This window comes from Mustela nivalis, assembly GCF_964662115.1.
Source record: "Mustela nivalis genome assembly, chromosome: 3".
NCBI classification, from domain to species: Eukaryota; Metazoa; Chordata; class Mammalia; order Carnivora; family Mustelidae; genus Mustela; species Mustela nivalis.
This window is the reverse complement of record NC_139022.1, coordinates 152,367,376-152,387,340: the sequence shown is the minus strand read 5'-3', so window position 1 is coordinate 152,387,340 and position 19,965 is coordinate 152,367,376. Positions and strand designations below refer to the sequence as shown.

Genomic DNA, 19,965 nt, shown 5'->3' with positions numbered 1-19,965 from the left:
AAACTTAATTCAAAATGTATCACTAAACTACAAAAACCAGACATGAAATTTTATACATTTCTGTTCCATACTTCAATTTTTTTGGCCATGAAACTTTCTGTACTTTCAGTAAGACAAAAAGACCAAATAGAAAGAGTGGTTTTACATCCATCTTCAATGCTATAATACACACTACTGAAGTTTCCACATCACAGTGAAACTAAAAATAACACCACATTTGCCAGTAACTGATCACCCTACAAAATTATGTAATGGTATGGTGGTATTTGCACCCTACCTTTAAATTATTTACCTATAAACTTTGGGCAAGTCACTTTAGCATCTGCTTTCTCATCTCTAAAAGAGAGATAAACCACTAATCTCAAAAGGTTATTCTGAGGAATCACACTATCTGTGAAAGTGAACCATAAATCCCTTTTCAATATCATTTAAGATACTGAGTCATGAAGAAGAATCATAAAGCTAATCGATTCCAATCCTTCATTTACTCAAATATATGAGGGTAAACTTCCTCCAGGGAGTGAAGAGCTTGACATAGAAGACAAATATTTTTTTAAAAAAGTACAAATGACAGTGTTAACATTGCCTTTAGTTAATACAGGAGGATGAGCAAATGTGGCACCTAACATGAGGAACAGCATCCAAAAAGTTCAAACATCATTCACATGATGCATTAATCTTGAAATAAAGGTTGAGGAGACTTGGCAAAACAAACTCTTAATCGCTGTACATTATAAGCGTAAAGAGCAGAAAAAAAGGCTTTTACAAAGTTGTGACAAATCAATTTTTTTTTAATCTGTGAGGATCAACACTGAAATTCAGACTAGGCCCTAAGTTTTTAAATTTTCATAGTCACTGCAACACTTTTACATAGTGCTAAATGTACAGAGGGTATCAGTAGCCATTTGCTAGAACAGTACCTGCTAGGGTCAACCAGTCTACAACACCTGGGACAGAGAACAATGTCTCATGAGATTGTAGTCCGATATCAGCCAGGGCCGTCAGCAGCTGAAGGCCTGAGTTGGCCTGGAGGATTCACTTTCAATGTGGCTCACTCACGTGGCTGGCAAATTGGTGCGAACTACTGGCAAGAGGCCTCAATTCTTCCCCATGAGAGCCTCTCCACAGGGCTGCTGGAGTATCCTCACATCATGCTGGCTGACTTACCCCAGAATGAGCAATCCAAGAGACTAATACAGAAGCTGTAATACCACTTATGACCTGGCCTTGGAATCCACACACTTTCATACCATATTCCACTGGTCACACAGGCCAGCCCTGATTGAATACAGAAGCAGGGAGAGAACCACATAAAGGTGTGAATGCTGGGCAGCTACCTTGCAGGCTAGTTCCACATGCCTTCTATCCCACTTTAATTATTAAGCATTCAAGTGTCATAATTATTTATTGGGCTCAATAAACTGAAAGCAGAATACAAACAAGACAAACCAAAGTTATATATTTAATTTAGATGAGTCCATGTAAGTGAACCATCTTAGAAGGGGATCCTCCAGCCCAAGTCAAGCCTTCAGGTGCCTGCAGCCCCTGCTGACCATAACCTCATAAGAAAGCTCAAGCCAAACCACCCAGACAAGCTCTTGAATTTCAGATACACAGAAACCATGAGCAATAATAAATGATTACTACTGTATAAGCCTCCAAGTTCTGGTCTGATTTGTCATGCAGCATTTGATAACTAATACAGAGGAGAGGAAATTTAAGTTGAACATTAACTTCTGGGCTTATTTAAGGCTTGTGAGTACCAGAGTACTTAAGAAAAAGAAGTCAGGCAACCTGAATTACCAAACGAGCTAGGAGGCTTAATACATTGTTGGCCTGAGAAAAGATGAGAAACCAAAGAACTTCTAAAGCCTATTATTCTAGGTAGAAAGTGGAGAAGCAGTACTGCCTGCTTACCAGTTTCAAAATTCCCACATGCTTATATGAGTATTAAGTCAGCTTTTTGAAGGAAAATATATTTCAACAAATTGTATAAAATGTGATCACTAAAGAATTTCTTAATGATATAAAAATATGCCATTGAGAAGTTCCAAAATATAAATGAATCAACACCAAAGGCAATAAAAAATAATTACTGAATCAATGATCTCAATTACTTACACTCAGGAAACATTTAGTCAGCTAGGTTGAGGTCCTAGCCCTACTCCCTAAGATCATTTAATCATTCATTTCAAAGGTTTATTGTTTATGAACTATGTATAATACTGTAACAGTGACAGAGGAATTAAAATACAATCCTATACTCAGACATTTATAGTCTAATGGAAGAGACAACAACCAAGCAGAAAATAATGTGCTCTCTGCAGAGAATTAGAGTCCAAGAGAGGCCCCAGTCTCCAGTGAACAATTACACAACCGAACCACCGAGGAAGTGGTAGAAGGGCACCCCAGGCAAAAAGAAAGCAGCAGCATGTGTAAGGGCATGAAAACAGTATACACCTTCTGGAGAACTCTTTCACATATTCTTTCACATCCTCCTGTTTTAAGTATCAACGAACCTCCTCACCAGAGGAAAAGCCTCACCCATGGTGTTAGCAGATGCTCATACTTGACATGTGCACTCAAGTGGGTGATGGAGGAAGTGGGTGAATGAAGGTGGTCAAAGGTAAAAACTTCTAATTATAAGATAAACAAATATTGGAGATGTAGCAACACAAAAGAATTATAGTTCCTTCTGCTGTATATTTGAATTATAAAGAGTAGATCCTAAGAGTGCTTATCAGAAAAAAAAAAGGCACTTTTCTTTCATATCTATAGGAGATGATAAACGTTAACTAAGTTTACTGTGGTAATCATTTCACATTATGTTATTCTGCAGCACGCCTTAAATATATGCAGTCTGTCAGTTACAGCTCAACAAAACTGGGCAAAAAATGCAATTAAAAAAACAAAAAACAAAAAATAAAAAGCAGCCATAATAAGAATCGCAGGGAGTTCCTAGAACTTCAGTAATTTTTTCTGAAAGTAGAGTACCCACAAGTAAAAGAGGCTCAGTAAAACTAAAAAAGCACTAAGGCATTTTCAATGTACTCTGAAGATCATAGGAAAACCCTAGAATATTTTAATTTAGAAGTAGATACAATCAGATTTGTACTTTGGAAAGAACATGAGTATAATTGATGGGTTGGAATAAGCAAGACTGGAAGCTGTTGCAGTAATTTCAACAACCAGTTATGAAGGCCTATGCTCAGTTAGCAGTGAGGATGGCAAGAGATGGACTCAAAGCTAAGATCCCAAGAACGCAACACTAGACCCACAGACCACTGTGATACAGGGTGGTCCCAGCTTCAGCACAGGTTACGATTTCAGTCATCAAGTATGGTAGGGGAAGGCTAGGGAAACAGGTTCACTTGCAGACATGTTGCCTATTTTTTTTTTTAAAGCTTGTATTTATTTATTTGACAGACAGAGATCACAAGTAGGCAGAAAGGCAGGCAGAGAGAGAGGAGGACAAAGCAGGCTTCCTACTAAGCAGAGAGCCCGACGCGGGGCTCAATCCCAGAACCCTGGGATCATGACCTGAGCTGAAGGCAGAGGCTTTAACCCACTGAGCCACCCAGGTGCGCCCCCCCACCCCGCTTTTTTTTTTAAGTAGGCTTCATGCCCAACATAATACTTAAACTCATGACCCGGAGATTCAGGGTCCCATGCTCTAAGACAGAGCCAGCCAGACTTGTTACATTTTTAATGCCACTGGATACTTTCAAATAGAGGACAGTATGGCTAGAATAGCATGAAGAAAGAGAAAAATAACAGGAGAAAGGACAGAGAATAATCAGGAACCAGATAATGTAGTGTCTTGTATGTCATAGCTAAGGTGACGAACTGTCCCAGTTTGCTTAGGACTGACAATTTTTCCAGGACATGGAACTTTCAGTGCCAAAACTAGGAAAGTTCTTGGCAAATCAGGGTGAATGGGTCCCCCCACCCCCAAGTCAGAGTAAATTAGATTTTAAATAAGATAGATTAGATAAAAATCTTAAATTAGATTTTTATCCTGGGTTTGATGGGGAGCCACCATAAGATTCTGAGCACAGAAGTCACTTAATATTATCAAACTTTCATAAAATGATCACTCTGGCTGCAGTGGGGAGAGAAATAAGGATATATATAAATAAGGATAAGAGTGGAAGCAAGATCAATGCTGGCTATAAATACTTTGGAGTCACCAGGATTTAAGTTCAACTACAGATATTAATGAGTTACACTGGAGATCGTTTAAAAAGTTAAAGAAAAAGAAGGCCCAGAAGTGAAGACACCATTATTTAAGCAGCGACTTAAATATAACATCCTCCAAAAGAGACAAAGTAGTAGTCACCAAGATTGGGGGGGGGGGGGGGTGGAGTGTGTGTGTCATAAATGCCAAAGAATTACAGATGCAACAAAGGAGCAAAAATTTCCCAGAAATCAAGTAAGAGAAGGACTAAAATGTTCAGTAACTTCAGTAACCAGGACATCACTGGTAAGGCAAAAAGAATGTCAATGAACTGGCTGGAGGCAAACCAGAAAAGATGGAAAAGCTGACCAAACAGTAACTTAAGTAAGGAAGTGGAGATACCAAGCTTGGAGGTAAAGAGGAAGAAAAAGAATAATAACCAAGAGAGAGACACAGGGTAAAGGAGTGATTACATTTTCTTAAAAGAGTATAGTCTTGACCAAGTTTTTAGACTCAGAAGAAGCATGCTGGAGAGAGGGGAAGAAAGGGAACAAATAACAGAAAAAGATTTTGTTCCGAAGCCAGGGAAAAGTTGAAAAGTCCAATGATTTCTATTTCCTTTATGAGGTAAGAGAAGACTAATGCTGAAGGATAAAGGGTAAGGAAGGCAAGAAGCATATAGTTCAATAACCTTGAAGTAGCTACCGCAGAGCACGGGGAAGAAGAGAGGAAGACCTGAGCCACACAGAAAGGTTTTTTGAACAACTCTGAGGGTCCAGTTCTAAGTGCTAGAAATAAAAAACTGGAAGTAAATTTGGGCCCAAATAAGTCACCAAGCTTAAGTTTCTACTCCCCCAGGCCCAGATGGCCTCAGCAGTGCTGAAGAAGGATCATCGACTGATGCAGGACTGAACAGAAAGACAGTGGTACAAAATGTTTAAGAGGTTTGTCAAGAGGGGCACCCGAGTGGCTCAGCTGGTTAAGCTTCCAATCCTTGATTTTGTCTCAGGGCTGTGAGATCAAGCCCCTCATGGGCTCCACACTAGGCATGGAGCCTACTTATGATTCTCTCTCTCCCTCTCTACCCCCTTCCCCACATTACATGTGCACTCCCTCCACCCAAAAGGAAAAGGAAAGGGAAAAGGAAAGGAGGGAGACAGAGACAAAGGAAGGAAGGAAGGAAGGAAGGAAGGAAGGAGAATTTTGTTAAGAATGTGAATGAAGTGGGGCGCCTGGGTGGCTCAGTGGTTTGGGATGCTGCCTTCGGCTTAGGTCATGATCTCAGGGTCCTGGGATCGAGCCCCGCATTGGGCTCCCTGCTCCGCAGGAAGCCTGCTTCCCTCTCTCTCTCTGCCTGCCTCTCTGCCTACTTGTGATCTCTGTCTGTCAAATAAATAAATAAAATCTTTAAAAAAAAAGAATGTGAATGAAGTGAGGGAAAACTAAGAAAATAGAGGGCCTTAACACACTAAAAACCAAAGGGCAGATTTAGTAGGATTGAGGGAATAAGACTATTGTTAAAGACAGGAGGCTGTGGTCAGAGTGGAATTAAGATTTAAGCTACAGGGTAACTCTAAATGATCATGAAGTCCAGGTATAGTCATGGCTGCAGGTGGCTGGAAAAGAATGATGCTAAATGTCAGTGAAGCTGAGGAAAGAAAAAAAAGAAGTGGTGACAGGATTTGGTCTCTTCATTAACGCAATGCAGTCACCCAGAAAAATCAGCAAAGGCATAACCAGGAAAGTAGATGAGAGACATAAGGAAGGGCAGAAAATGGGACATTAAGTCATCCCTTTTCAGCGATACCAAAGGTCACCAATATCCAACTAGGTCAAGGGCTCAGCTCTATTCTGCCAAAAGGTACTACTCCCAGACTACCTGGGAAGTCCAATATGAAGACTCCTCATCCCATGTCATAATTTTCTATGGTAGTAAATGCATTTATATTTCTCATGCCTGAGCTATACACGAGAGGTAGGGCCTTGAAAACCACCACATAGAAGAAAATTCTACTAACAGTAGAAATTAACTGTACATGCCTGAATTTCATCTCCAAAATGTTTCTGGTACACAGTTCTAACACTCATAACCAGGAGCAGTGATCCTTCCACTTAATCATCACACACCACAGTAAGCTCCCTATAGCAACAAAGCACAGCGATGTGACCATGGTGCAGAAAATAAAAGAGCTCCTCAGAGTTAAGATTCATCAGAAATAGATAGTATGCAAAGCAAAGAACTGTATGTATAACATACACAGCAAACTAAAATACCATGTTTTTCCTTACCGTTCTGGATCAGTGTTTACTCCAATAACTGGTTTAAGTCTATCTAAGACTTTACTTGCTGCCAGAAGCATCGTGCCGTCACCTAAAGGACATAAAACATAACCAGTTTTGTAACAAATCTGGTTTTTAACATCATTTTGAACACAAGTCCTTTTGCTTTAACAATCACACTCCTACTCCACCCTGCTGACCACCACAGTCCATTCTACTTCCTTTCTACCCACTATCCCTAATCCAGAATTTCTCAACAGCGGCAAGACTGACATTTTAGGCCAGATAGTTCTTTGTTGGGGCGGTGAGGGGAGCGGTCCTGTGCATTACAGGATGTTTAGCCATATCCATGGTCTCTACCTTCTGGAAGCCCCATAGTAGCTCCCAGCTGGGAACCACTGCTCCAGTCCTTATCATTCTACTAACCAAATCTCCTTCCTTCTGCCATAACATCAGTCCAAATTCAGACATTATTTTAAAGAGAATACATCCGACAAAGTGTCCAGTGTAGATTTTTCTAACAAATGCTATCAATTTAAAGCTCTGGCAACAATGCCCACTTGATAATAAAGTTCAGGAAAGATAGCTGTAAGTATATTGGAGTCAGAGTGGGATGGAATTTATCTCATTGAACTCTTAAACAATTTCATCTTTTAAGGCTGGTATAACTAAACCAAAATACAGTTACAACTCATCTTTTGAATCCTATTTGAAGTCAAATGCACACTTTAAATATACACAGAGAAACAGACACAGAACCTCACAATAACATCATTCACTACAAAAGTGAAATGTTTTATATATCAGATATTCTAAATCTTATCCTAAAAATTCCAAAATGCATCTTGTGGTAGGAATCAGAAGACTTCATTACAGCTAGACCACAGGGTGTCTGGAAATGCATAGTAAAGGGCATTTCCGTATTACATCTTTACCTCTGTAAAACTCTTACCTCCTGCAGCTATGACAGCATCTGCCCATCGAACAATCTCTTCATCATATTCTCTCCTCTTTACTAGACGAACCTCGATTCCCTCATTCCTAAGATAAAAAAGTAAAGGCTATATAATGTCTACTAACAACATGAAGGATGTTTTGAGAGACAGGTTATTACAATAATGTAAAAAAACCAAACTTGTTTTATAAACAAATGTTTAGTTTTGCAAGGTTAACTTCATTTTCATTTATTTAATTAAAACAGCCAATTTACTATGGTCAAGAAGCATATGAATAAACCAAAAGTTAATGACTATCCCAAATCTCTATGTGCTTCAAATACATCTTGTTTTGCCCCTGACAAAAGCAGTATCAATAAATTAGAATTCCATTTCATTTTCTCTATTCCTCTGATGCTAAAATTCACTAATACAAATGGTCGAGAAGTGTAGTATCTCGAGACCTTTTAATTATAAAAAGTCATTATTTTAAACCAACAAATATTCATTGTCAGACACTGAAACAGTGACCAAAATACTTTCTATTTTGCATGTTCTCACACTGATTCTCTTATATACATATAAACTTATTCACTGACTGCATTAACTGAATTTACAGTTCCTATAATTTTTAGACAAAGAATATTTTAACAAACACCCATATAATACAGTATTCAGTTTAATAAGACATTACAAATACAGTTGAAGCCTAATGGATACAGAATTACCTCTGTAGAAAAGGCACTTCTCAGACCAAATATTAACTGAAAATCTGTGCAATTTTCACAGTACAATAAAAATTTCCTTAAAAACACCAATTTCAACTCCATTAACCACGATATAATTTTCTGAAAATGATCTTATAATGGCAATCTTTACTAAAAATCTCAAGATCATCTGCTAATAAAAACTGGAAGTCCTGATACAAATGCCCATCAAAGCTCCAATCCCATTAACTTACCGTAAACTATCTAGAATATGTTCTACATTTTTGGTGTGAATATGATGTCGTTCAAGCAGTCCACTGTAGCTAGAGCCTTTCAATGCAAGCTATATCAAGATAAAACAAATTCTGTCACATTACATGACATATATTATACATTATAACATATCTCTTTAAAAAGCCCTATAAAAAGTATAATGGGTTTTTTTAAGGCACATTTTTATGACCACAAGTTTAAACTGAACTAGGAAAGTCTGATTTTAGAAAATCATAATTTGCTTTCAATATTAAATACAGCATTAAGTTTCCTGAATTATGTAGTTAATAAGATCTCAAAATTTGCTTATTTTTCAACTTGAGTGTTTTTTAATTAATTTTTTTTAAAGATTTTATTTATTTATTTGACAGACAGAGATCCAAGTAGGCAGAGAGGCAGGCAGAGAGAGAGGAGGAAGCAGGCTCCCCACTGAGCAGAGAACCCGATGCGGGGCTCGATCCCAGGACCCTGAGATCATGACCTGAGCTGAAGGCAGAGGCATTAACCCACTGAGCCACCCAGGCGCCCCTTGAGTGTTTTTTTAAATGAATTTGTAACACATCACATGCAGCTACTTGAAGACCAAAGATAAACTAGTATTTTAGAAGGCAGTTAGATGACCTTTGTTCCACTTGGATTTGCAGCTCTCTTCTGTTCACATTTATGAACTCTATTCGGCATTTACCCCACACAATCCAAACAAAGGCCGGGTTAGCTCCCAGAAATTGGGTAACTTTTAGATATGAAGATATATATCCTTCAAGAATTATCTCTCCTAGTCCACTGATGTGTATTTTTGCAATGTCACCCTTTTAAAGTATATGTCTACGAAATAATCCATAAAGTAAAATGTTGAGAGAAGTTTAGACATATCCTTAGTGCATATCCATTTAATCCACTATGAAATTTGTCCGGTAGAGAGAATTAAAAAGCATGTTATTTTCTTTCCTTCTCCAACTTCCCTTAATACTCTGCCTCTTGATGGTACAGTATCAGTTTTTCAAGTACATGTCCAAAATACAATCTTAAATATATTCCTTTTAGATTACTCAATTAAAAGTAAAACCAAATTTTAGGTAGCATCCTTAATATGTATTTTACCTTTTAAAAATTATTAATAACAAAATATCAAAGATACATATATATAAAGAAAATTTTAAAATACATATAATCTTATTGTCCCAGGACAATTTGTTAATATTTTGATATCTATCTTTCTAGTCTTTTGTTTATGAATATGGGGTTATTCATAAACAAAATAGTTTTGTCCTTACTCTACAATCAAAAGGGAAATGTAGGCTCCTCAAAAGAGGGAGGGGAGGACATATTTGGCTATTTGATAATACACGATGTTAACTAAAAAGATCCATTAGATCTGATAATCTGTACAACACTCTGAAACCTAGACATAAGCTTCATATTTAGACAGATCATACTAACATCAAAAGTATTTTTTAAAGGGAAGCAGTGACCAAGGTCATAATTAGATAATCCTTCATTTAATTAAAAAAAATCAACATATAATAGGTTTGAAAAACTATTTTAAGAATAGAATTTCTGAATATAAATGAACATAGCATTAACATTCAGATTATTATACTACCATTACCCAATTACAAATTAACTAAAACCGTACTAACCATTCCTCAGTAAATATGGATCACAATGCTCTTCATCTCTACTTTCTCCCTGGTGATCTCTAGCTTCGAGGCTTTCCGTGAGAGATCTGTATGCAGAGGACTCCCAACTGCTAAACTTGGCTTCTCTTCAGGGCTCCAAATAAATGTATGCAACAGTGTATCTGACATCTTTCTCTGGATATCTAACTGGAATCTCAAACTAAAATACTCAGTATCAACAGTCCTCTTAGTGCAGTGGGCAGAGAGTCAATCTCATTAAATACTCAGTATCAAACTCCTGACTTTTCTAACAGATTAGTTACTATGGTATATTATTTTGTTACAATTACAGTAATTACCTCTCATGAGCCCATTTCAAGAGTGAATACATAGCTAGAAATTGAAATCTAAAAAAATTCATTCATTCAAATATTTGAGTGCCTACTACTGTATTAGTTTAAACATTAATTTAGCTCAATCAAGTGCATTTAATGGGGCACTGAAAACTGGCAAGGACAATGAGAACTAACTCAAATGTATAAGAAGGCTATTAAAATAGTTTCAACAAATGTACTGCATCTAACCTGCTATAAATAGAACTTAAGAGTAGCTGGTCCCCAGTTTCCTGTCCAGATTTTTATCCTCTAATTTTGTTTGGATTATATAGAACATGTACCCAAGAATAGAGGACAGAAATCCTTATGTATGATAACTGTAAATTCTAGTTTGGTTGTTCAGAAACTTTTGTGCTCAATTCCTGGCTCTCAGCAAACTCCAGAAAATTAAGATTACTCAGCAGTTGAATGTTAAGAAACTGTGCTTGGTGAAGGGGGTTTAAATTTGTGGAGAAAATAATTTTGAAGCACTAACAAAAACCTTCAAGTTCTCCATGATTTTAATAAGTCTTGCTACCAACACTAAAATTCCTAAATTTCCAAACCTGAATACAAAATTTATTTAGCACCAGAATAGTTAATATTGGGGCAGAAATATCATTTCATTCTGTTCCCACCCAGGTTGTTTTTTGTGAATTCTCTAGCAACTCATGTTCAGTACATTTATTTAGAGAATACAAGTTCTTATATTAATTATTTTCTTTAAAGATATAGACGGTTGGGGGGCGCCTGGGTGGCTCAGTGGGTTAGGCCGCTGCCTTCGGCTCAGGTCGTGATCTCAGGGTCCTGGGATCGAGTCCCGCATTGGGCTCTCTGCTCAGCGGGGAGCCTGCTTCCTCCTCTCTCTCTCTGCCTGCCTCTCTGCCTACTTGTAATCTCTCTCTGTCAAATAAATAAATAAATAATCTAAAAAAAAAAAAAAAGATATAGACGGTTGGGCTAATAAGCTTCATTAACATGGACTGGCTAAACTAGGCAAATACAAGATAAGGCATTTTATAAAATGCCTTAGTGAAAGCATCAATTACAAAGCCTGAAATCACTATTCAACTGGCACGTACAGTTTTTCAAGTTCTCTTCTCATTCAAAGGCTGGTAAATTGCTAGCTATCCCTCCGAAAATAACAAGACCTCAAAGATTTAAAACCATACTTTAATCAAAAACACATTCTTTATGTCCTACAATGAAGAGATCAGAGAAATTACTGAAATTTAGAACACATTCTCAATTCTGCAATGCTACACCACCACTATTAGCACCAGTTTTAATATCCTCCCCCCAAAAAAGACTGTTGATGTGCATTAAAAACAAAGTTATAAGATTATTCACCAGAATATCTGGAAAAAGCAATGTGAATCTAAAAGATCTATTTCAGTCCGACATATTTCCATATCATATTCTATGTCAGTCCAACATACTTCAGTGAAAGAGCAAAAAAGAGTTTCATTCAAGGAGTAAGAGTTTCTCCTACAAAATCTACAAAAACCAACATCACTTCTCCTTAGGTGGCTCCAAAGTTAAGATACAACAAAGCATGAAAGGAATAAAAGAGGAAACTGAACCAACAAAAATTTGCTGACCTTAAAGTTAGATGTGGTAGTTAGGCTATTTCCTAAATGATCCAACCACTTTTATTAAAATATCATAGATATTTTTAATTGACCAAAACTGAATTTATTACAAATACAAATTTTTACGATTTATTTTACTAGTCAGTTGAATGCCACTGACTTTGTACTCAAGGTACTAATTCACATGAAAGCTCAATAAGGGAAGGAAATCAGTCTTTAACACATAAGAAATGCACAAACTTTCTGGAACAATGACAGTTTGGTCCATAAACTCACAAGGCATAATTTAAGCACTCTTAAAAGCATACCCACTTACCTAAATGGTGCAGTGAGTGTTAATTCAGAATTGCCTTAAAATGAATAGTAACACCTAGTCAACAGCTAAAAAGTAAACTTTCACCTAGCATGATCAAGCCTGCTACAGTGAAGCTGAAATATTTCTTGAGGTATATTTGGCATCTATCTTGGATCACTTCAGTTTCACTCTCCTTTCTCTCAGGTGCTTACCTTTAGTTTCCCCATCATTCTCTTTCTATTTCTACATTCCTCTTTTTATTCTGTTCACCTACTCCCTCATATATTGGGATCGTTCAAGGTTCCATCTTTAATTTTCTTCTCTGGTCCCACATAATTTTCCCTGAGTTACTTCCTCACTCCAGGGACTTGATCTCCCAAGTATGCACCAGTAACTATGAAATATATACTGTCAGCTTACGCCATTCTCTTGAGCTACAGGCTCAAATTCAAAGGTCTACATTAAATCCCCCCACTAGTAGATCAAGTACCTCTCACCAAAACCATCCAAATCCGATGACATATTCCTCCTTCAAATTTGCTCTTTCCCCATATATCAGTTAACAATACTTACATAATCAACAGAATAAACCCAAGTATCCCGTTTAATTCTCCCCTCACACTCAATCTCCATGTGGCAAAGTACAATAAATATACGTGTAAACTGCTTCTCTAACCCGTCCTTCACATTCATGCTGCCACCGCTTGGCTTCTGGACATCAGCTCTTCTCCGGTCTCAGGCAATAAATAGCCTGCCTCCAGAACCGCTAACTGAGTCTTCAGTCTATTTCCCATTCCGCCAACCTAACAACCACCACCAGGAGGCTGCTTTCATACTAGTTCCAGAATGCTCAAGTCTCAGAAAAATTGACCCTCCACTCCACTCTTATGGGGAAAGAGAGTAGGAGTGATAGTTGTATTCTCCTGCTAAAATAGACTGAAAATTACTAGGACATAAAGCCAACTCCTGCACATGACATTTAATACTTATAAGGTCCGGCTTACCTATTTAGCTTCTATAAACTTATTCATGAACAAAGATTTCCAAACTGCCCTTAAAAAGGTTGTCACATCAATTTATTGATGACAACCCACATTACTAAGAAAAAAATAAACTCTACTACATTTTAACTGGTTCAACTGTTTCATTTTATCTTTTATTTCAAATGAGTATATGCACTTAGTCATGATATAAAATTTTTCTGACTGTGGATTAGAGTCAAAAACATTTAAGTTCTTTTTGTTGGCAAAAAAATTAACTTCCCCCTGTCTTTTTTTTTTTTTTTTAAGATTTTATTTGACAGAGAGAGATCACAAGTAGGCAGAGAGGCAAGGAGAGAGAGAGGAGGAAGCAGGCTCCCCCGCCAACCCCGAGCAGAGAGCCCGATGTGGGACTTGATCTCAGGACCCCGAGATCATGACCCGAGCAGAAGGCAGAGGCTCAGCTCCCTGAGCCACCCAGGTGCCCCCCCCCCGCCGTCTTGCTAGTACTATTCTCTCCCATTCACATATAAATTCTTCCTTATTAATATTTAATTAAGATATCCTGAACTTAAAAGATATCATTTCACACTTATCACTTTGGCAAAAATGTAAAAGTCTACCAAGTGCCACTGAGAACATGGGGAATCACAGAGCTGTTCAATGCTTATGGACATATTTGTACTTCTAACTGCATTTTCTAATTTAAAAAATGGAAACAATCTAATTATCCAAACAATGTAATACCAGACAGCACTTAAAGTGAATTAACTTTAAAAGAAAGTTAAAAAAAAAAAAAAATCAAGACTGTCACTTCCTCCAAGAAATTGGCTTAAAAATAACAACAAAAACCACATAAGCAGGAGTTAGATTCAACAAATCTTCATGCCTTTTTAGTGGTCTATTTTATAAAGGAAACACTTTGAAGTGACCAAAGCAGTACCATTTTAGGTACCTAATTCAGTAAATAATAGTGGCATTTACATAATGATCATTACTGTGCCTGAAAAATTAGAATTATGCTGCTCTAAATTATGTAAATTATAGATTAACTTGATCTTCCTAAAAATTATATAAGCAAGGAAAAGCAGACATTATTATACCTATTTCAAAGTCAAAGAGGCTGATAAATAGAGAGAGGTTAGGTTACTTGTTCAAGTCTATAAAGCTAATAAACTGGTACCAGGATCAAAACTCCTGTCTCCTGCTCTTAACTCAGGACTTGCCCACTACAGACTCCTAACATTCCTATGTTAGCTATACATTTCACTTCTGCTTGAAAATACTTATTAGCGCCCTAAGCCTCAATTTAATGATTAAGTTATATAGGCCAATCAAGAACTATTCTGTTCCCAAGTCCCAATTCTACCAACCTTCAGTTAGGAAGAAGAGAACCAATCAGCTAACCTCTTCTTGAATGAAAAGGTCTTACAGAGGTTGGTGGAATTTCCTGCACAATCCACATCATATAGAATGAACTTTGCCAAGGAAAGAAATAACCCACACACTTGCTGATATTCTGAAATACACATTTCTGTTACATATTAACAAAGATTACTGATAGTGAAAAATAAAGTTAACTTACACTTTACTAGCTGAGAAGATATTAATGTGCATCGATACTTTACTCAAAATGTAATTCATATAATTGAAAATACAGGAAAAGGGATCATATAGTAAGACATTATGTTATTTACAAGCTCACGGCTGCCCATATATACCTGGTTTCTAAAATCTCCCCCAGGTAATCCTGATACAGTGAAGGGGGAAAATCAGGGCTCTAAAGCACATTGGTCAATGATTACATTAATGGCAGAATTTCAGCTACTGTAATATTCAACCCTTTTACATCTTCAGGAGTCTCCTATTTAGCTGCAAATATTTATGGAAGGAGTATATCATAAGCCTCTATTTTCCAAGATGTATTCCACATAATTTGACACGTTTTTCTAATCTGCACCCCCTTCCCCCACCAAATCCTATGGTCAAATAAAAATTCTGTCTTGTTTAGGTTTATGTTTCTCAAACGTATTTAACCATGAAACCCTTGCTCCTGTACCAACTCGTGCTGGTAACCTCAACCTTAAGCATTCAGCAGCTAAAATCTTCTGGAAGAACAATAGTTGGAAATAAGGCTCTGGAGCCTCCAGGAGAAAAGAGCCAAAACTCATTTTTAAAAAGTCAGAACCCTTTTTGGTGGGGATGGGAAGATAGAGAGGATGATGAATAAGATGAGGTCATTGTCCTCAAGTCTAGAGAAGAAAATAATCAGATTATACTCAAAGGTGGAAAGCTCAAATATGGAAGTATTAGGAAGATACAGTAAAGAACATCTAACACAACCTTGGTAGCAGAAAGGAGCACAGCCAGGTTCCCAAGGAAGGCTTCCTGTGGAAGTAATGTCTGGAGCTTGACCTCAAAGGAAGGCTAGGAACTGGCTAGAGGAAGGAAGAACATTCAAAGCAAAAGAGGCTGCAAAAGTAAAGACATTAATAGATGCAAATCAAACCGTCCTGAAATACCATTTTTTCATGGACCATCCTGGTAAGACACCCAGAATGTGATAAATGGCTTATGGAGGGGGAAAAGCACCTTTCATCCATTGCTGGTGAAGGTATACACTGGTACAGCTTCCAAGGGAAGCAATTTGGTGATACCTATTAAAAAGTCAAATGCACATGCATTTTTTTTTTAAAGATTTTATTTATTTATTTATTTGACAGAGAGAAATCACAAGTAGATGGAGAGGCAGACAGAGAGAGACAGAGGGAAGCAGGCTCCCCGCTGAGCAGAGAGCCCGATGCGGGACTCGATCCCAGCACCCTGAGATCATGACCTGAGCCGAAGGCAGCGGCCTAAACCACTGAGCCACCCAGGCGCCCCAAATGCACATGCATTTTTACCCAACAATTCTACCTTTAGATATTTATCTTCAAGTTTGATTCACATGCAAATAAATTAACACAAATGTTATTCATTATAGAATGTATTTAAATAAATTAAGACATGCACACAACGGAATACTATACATACTATTTTAAAGAAAGAACAGGTGCAGAATAGCTTAAAAAGTATATAATCACTAAGTAAAAAAGGATGAGACAAAGAAAAATATTTCACTGTGCTGATTTGTATGTATAGATTATTTCTGGAAGGAAAAACAAGAAACTGCTAACAGTGGCTACTTCCAGGGACAAAAACTGTGCCCAGTGGCAAGAATAAGAGAAAGGCTTTTCAATGCACACCCTTCTGTATCTTTTACATACTGAACCATTTTAATGCACTACTGGTCAGTAAATACACCACCTAATGAAAATAAAAGTAGTTTGAAATTAATGGAAAATGAAGCTCAGGACAAAAATTGATCAGAAATGAAGCTCAAGAGGTAGACAGGAGCCAGTTCATGAAGGGCCTTATCTGGAGTACTAAGTAAGGATCCTAAAGGTTCCCATACAGCAATGTTTCTCAAAGTGTCATCTGGGGACCACTTGCAAACCTGGAGAACTTGTTAAAAATGCAGATCCCTGGACAGACCTAGCAAACTTAAGGGTGTGGTTCAGGATGGCAGAGTCTGGAGTCTCCAGGAACTGAATCAGAATCTTGTGGTGCTGAGGTTCAGGCATCCTCATTTTTTTTTTTTAAAGATTTTATTTATTTATTTGACAGAGATCACAAGTAGGCAGAGAGGCAGGCAGAGAGAGTGAGGGAAGCAGGCTCCCTGCTGAGCAGAGAGCCCGATGCGGGACTCGATCCCAGGATCCTGAGATCACGACCTGAGCCGAAGGCAGCGGCTTAACCCACTGAGCCACCCAGGCACCCCAGGCATCCTCATTTTAACAAATTTCCTAGCTGATTCTACTGGTTAAGGGGAGGGAGCTTTTGAGAAGTTCTGAGCAGAGGAATAAAGCGGCCAGATGTTCACTTTAGATAGAGGACTCTGGTGCCTGTATCTGAAAGATTTGAAGGAGTGGGATTCTGTTAGAAAGCCCTGGAAGTACTTCAGATCATATTCTTTAATTTGATAAATACTCCCATACACTACACTCAATGCACACCATGTGGCAAAAGTATCTGCCCAAGAATTATAACCTAAGCTACACCATCATTTTCAGGATACATGGTAAGGGAAATAAAATCCAAGGTGCTGCATCTCCTAAGTATGCTAAGAAAGCAAGAACTAGGAATAATTTAATCCAGTAATACAGGGACTGCCAAATGAAATTATTCTATCCCATTATAAAGATAATTAAATTAAAAAAACTAAAAATGGCAACCAGTAAAGAAGGTTGCTTCTGGGTAGGGACAAAGGAAGAGAAGAGTAGAAACAGTTCCGATTTTATTTGGTATATTTGGTATATACTATGTTTAAATAAAACATAACTCTTTGGCCAATAAGCCATGTTTACAATGTCAAAACCCTTTCCAATCAGCTTTGATTCACTTAAAGATCTAATTTGTTGAGTTCCATGGACCCTATTAATAAAAATTCCAGGGCGCCTGGGTGGCTCAGTGGGTCCTGGGATAGAGTCCCGCATAGGGCTCTCTGCTCAGCAGGGAGCCTACTTCCCTCTCTCTCTCTCTGCCTGCCTCTCCATCTACTTGTGATTTCTCTCTGTCAAATAAATAAATAAAATCTTAAAAAAAAATTCCATATCTCTGAATAGCTGCATCTCTTACGATGTAAGCAAATCACAGTAATAGTTTAATTAGCCCTTGCAAGGTAATGAGCCAGTAGAGGTAACATAACTTCGAAGGCACCTTCCTAGAAATTCACAGGAAACATCGCAAGATTTAAAAAAATATAGTGCAACCAATGTGAACGAGTAACTGGAAGTCAGACTTTGACCAACTTTGAAAGATAGAAACCTACTCTGTACGGGCTCTAACAACCAAGTATTTCCTCTACTTAAGTTTCTACAAAGTGAGAAAACTATGAGGGTTGAGGGTATAAAATTACACTGACACTCCATCCTTCATCTTTTATTGGCATTTTAACAACCTAACACAGACTTATTCTGCAACAAAATCACCACCTCAACAACAAAAGAGAACCCTCTGATCAAAAAATTCAGGTTACCATGACACTACAGACATTAAGAGGTATGCTGCCAGAGACTAAAGTAAGAGACATGTGGGGGGAGGGGGTTTAGGAGAAGGGGTTGGGATTATGGACATTGGGGAGGGTATGTGCTTTGGTGAGTGCTGTGAAGTGTGTAAACCTGGTGATTCACAGACCTGTACCCCTGGGGATAAAAATATATGTTTATAAAAAATAAAAAATTAAAAAAATAAAAATAAAAAATAAAAGATCCAAAACTCACACACACACAAAAAAAAGAGAGAGACATGGACACTTTCTTTTACACACCCAATTCAGGTGATTCGTATATCTTAATATCTTTTACACAGCTCAGTATTCTTTGTCTTGCACTCAACCTAATGCTATTCCATTCTGAACGGTGCCTTTAATATAAATGGTAAAACAAACCCAAATCAGTAAGGAGCTAATCCAATAAAACATAATTGAAATGTGCCTTGCAATTACAAAACCATGTGTTCTATAGCACAAAAGTTTTAACTCAAAGTTTTCTTATCCCAAACAACACTGCCTAGCCAAAGACAAATATTTACCTTAGAGATTTCTCTTTAGATACTCAGAGTGGGTACACCAGGTAGTTCAATTTTTAAAGACATATTGATTTGCCCACATTTTAAAAAGTTTTAATTAGTGGCTATCTAGTTCAAAAGTCTAATTCAGAGGGCATGCATTTTCTTGAGGCCTTGAAAAGTTACCCACAGTTTCAAAACACCAGAACTAAAAAAGGCCTTGGAGATTATCTAGTCCAATCCTACTATCACACAATGACCTAGGGAAAGCACTTTGAAAACCTGACCGTACTACAAAAAGGTATCGTTGTCACACATTAGGCCCCTAGGAAGTTAACCACACAGAACTGGGCCTAGAACCCCAAGATCCTACCCGCAATCCCACACCTCAAACAGGCCAACGGAGTGTACTAATTTAAACTGTTGTGAGAGATTTTGTAAAATTGTATGAAGAACACATTTATATATGTATTTTCACCTAACCTAAAATTTTTAACCTAAAAATCCTGCAAAACTGAGTACAATCCAAGGAACACACCTTTCCCAACACAAATAATGCGCTTGTGTCTGACATCATTCTTCCCTGCCTCATCCCCTACTTCACTCCCTGTCAAAACTACTCCAACTTCCTGTTCAAAGTGATTGATCTCCTCTTGTTAAATCACACAACTGTTTTCTATATATTGCTACATCTGCAAACACTAAAGGAGAGAAAACAAACCTGCACCTAGCACTTCCATCTAATGAAAGCAGGGGCCCTCCTCATTTAACTCATTAAAGAATCAAGAATGCTGAAAATAGATTCAGTACTTAAGCAGACAGGATTTACAACCTCATTTTGATACCTGTACAAAACATTACAAACAAATCTGAAGATTAGAAACCATACCAGAAGTTTAAAACAGGCTGCCTACTCCTGTAAAGAAGTCTACAAGATTTGGTTATAGGCATGTAATTCCAAGCTTTTTGGTGCACGGTATCAACAACTAGAGATTTCCATACTGTTCATGGTGGCATCTTCACTCTCCTTTCCCTAACGTTGGTGAGTAGAGCGCATGGGATCAGAAATCTCAAAAGGAGAGAGAGGAGAGGGAAATTCGGGGTTTTTTTCCCCCCTTTAGATGGA

At 37.7% G+C, this 19,965-nt stretch overlaps 1 protein-coding gene across 2 annotated transcripts in view; it reads right to left on the bottom strand.

Moving 5' to 3' along the window:
- The window catches only part of NADK2 (NAD kinase 2, mitochondrial), a 45,369-nt gene that overhangs the window by 24,126 nt on the left and 1,278 nt on the right, over positions 1–19,965 (bottom strand). For both annotated transcript variants that reach the window (XM_082724210.1, XM_082724211.1), the window contains exons 2-4: positions 8,354–8,442; positions 7,410–7,498; positions 6,467–6,548 (exon numbers count right to left, since the gene is read on the bottom strand). In XM_082724210.1, coding sequence (XP_082580336.1) covers positions 6,467–6,548; positions 7,410–7,498; positions 8,354–8,442 — 260 coding nt within the window. The remainder of the gene's footprint in view (positions 1–6,466; positions 6,549–7,409; positions 7,499–8,353; positions 8,443–19,965) is intronic.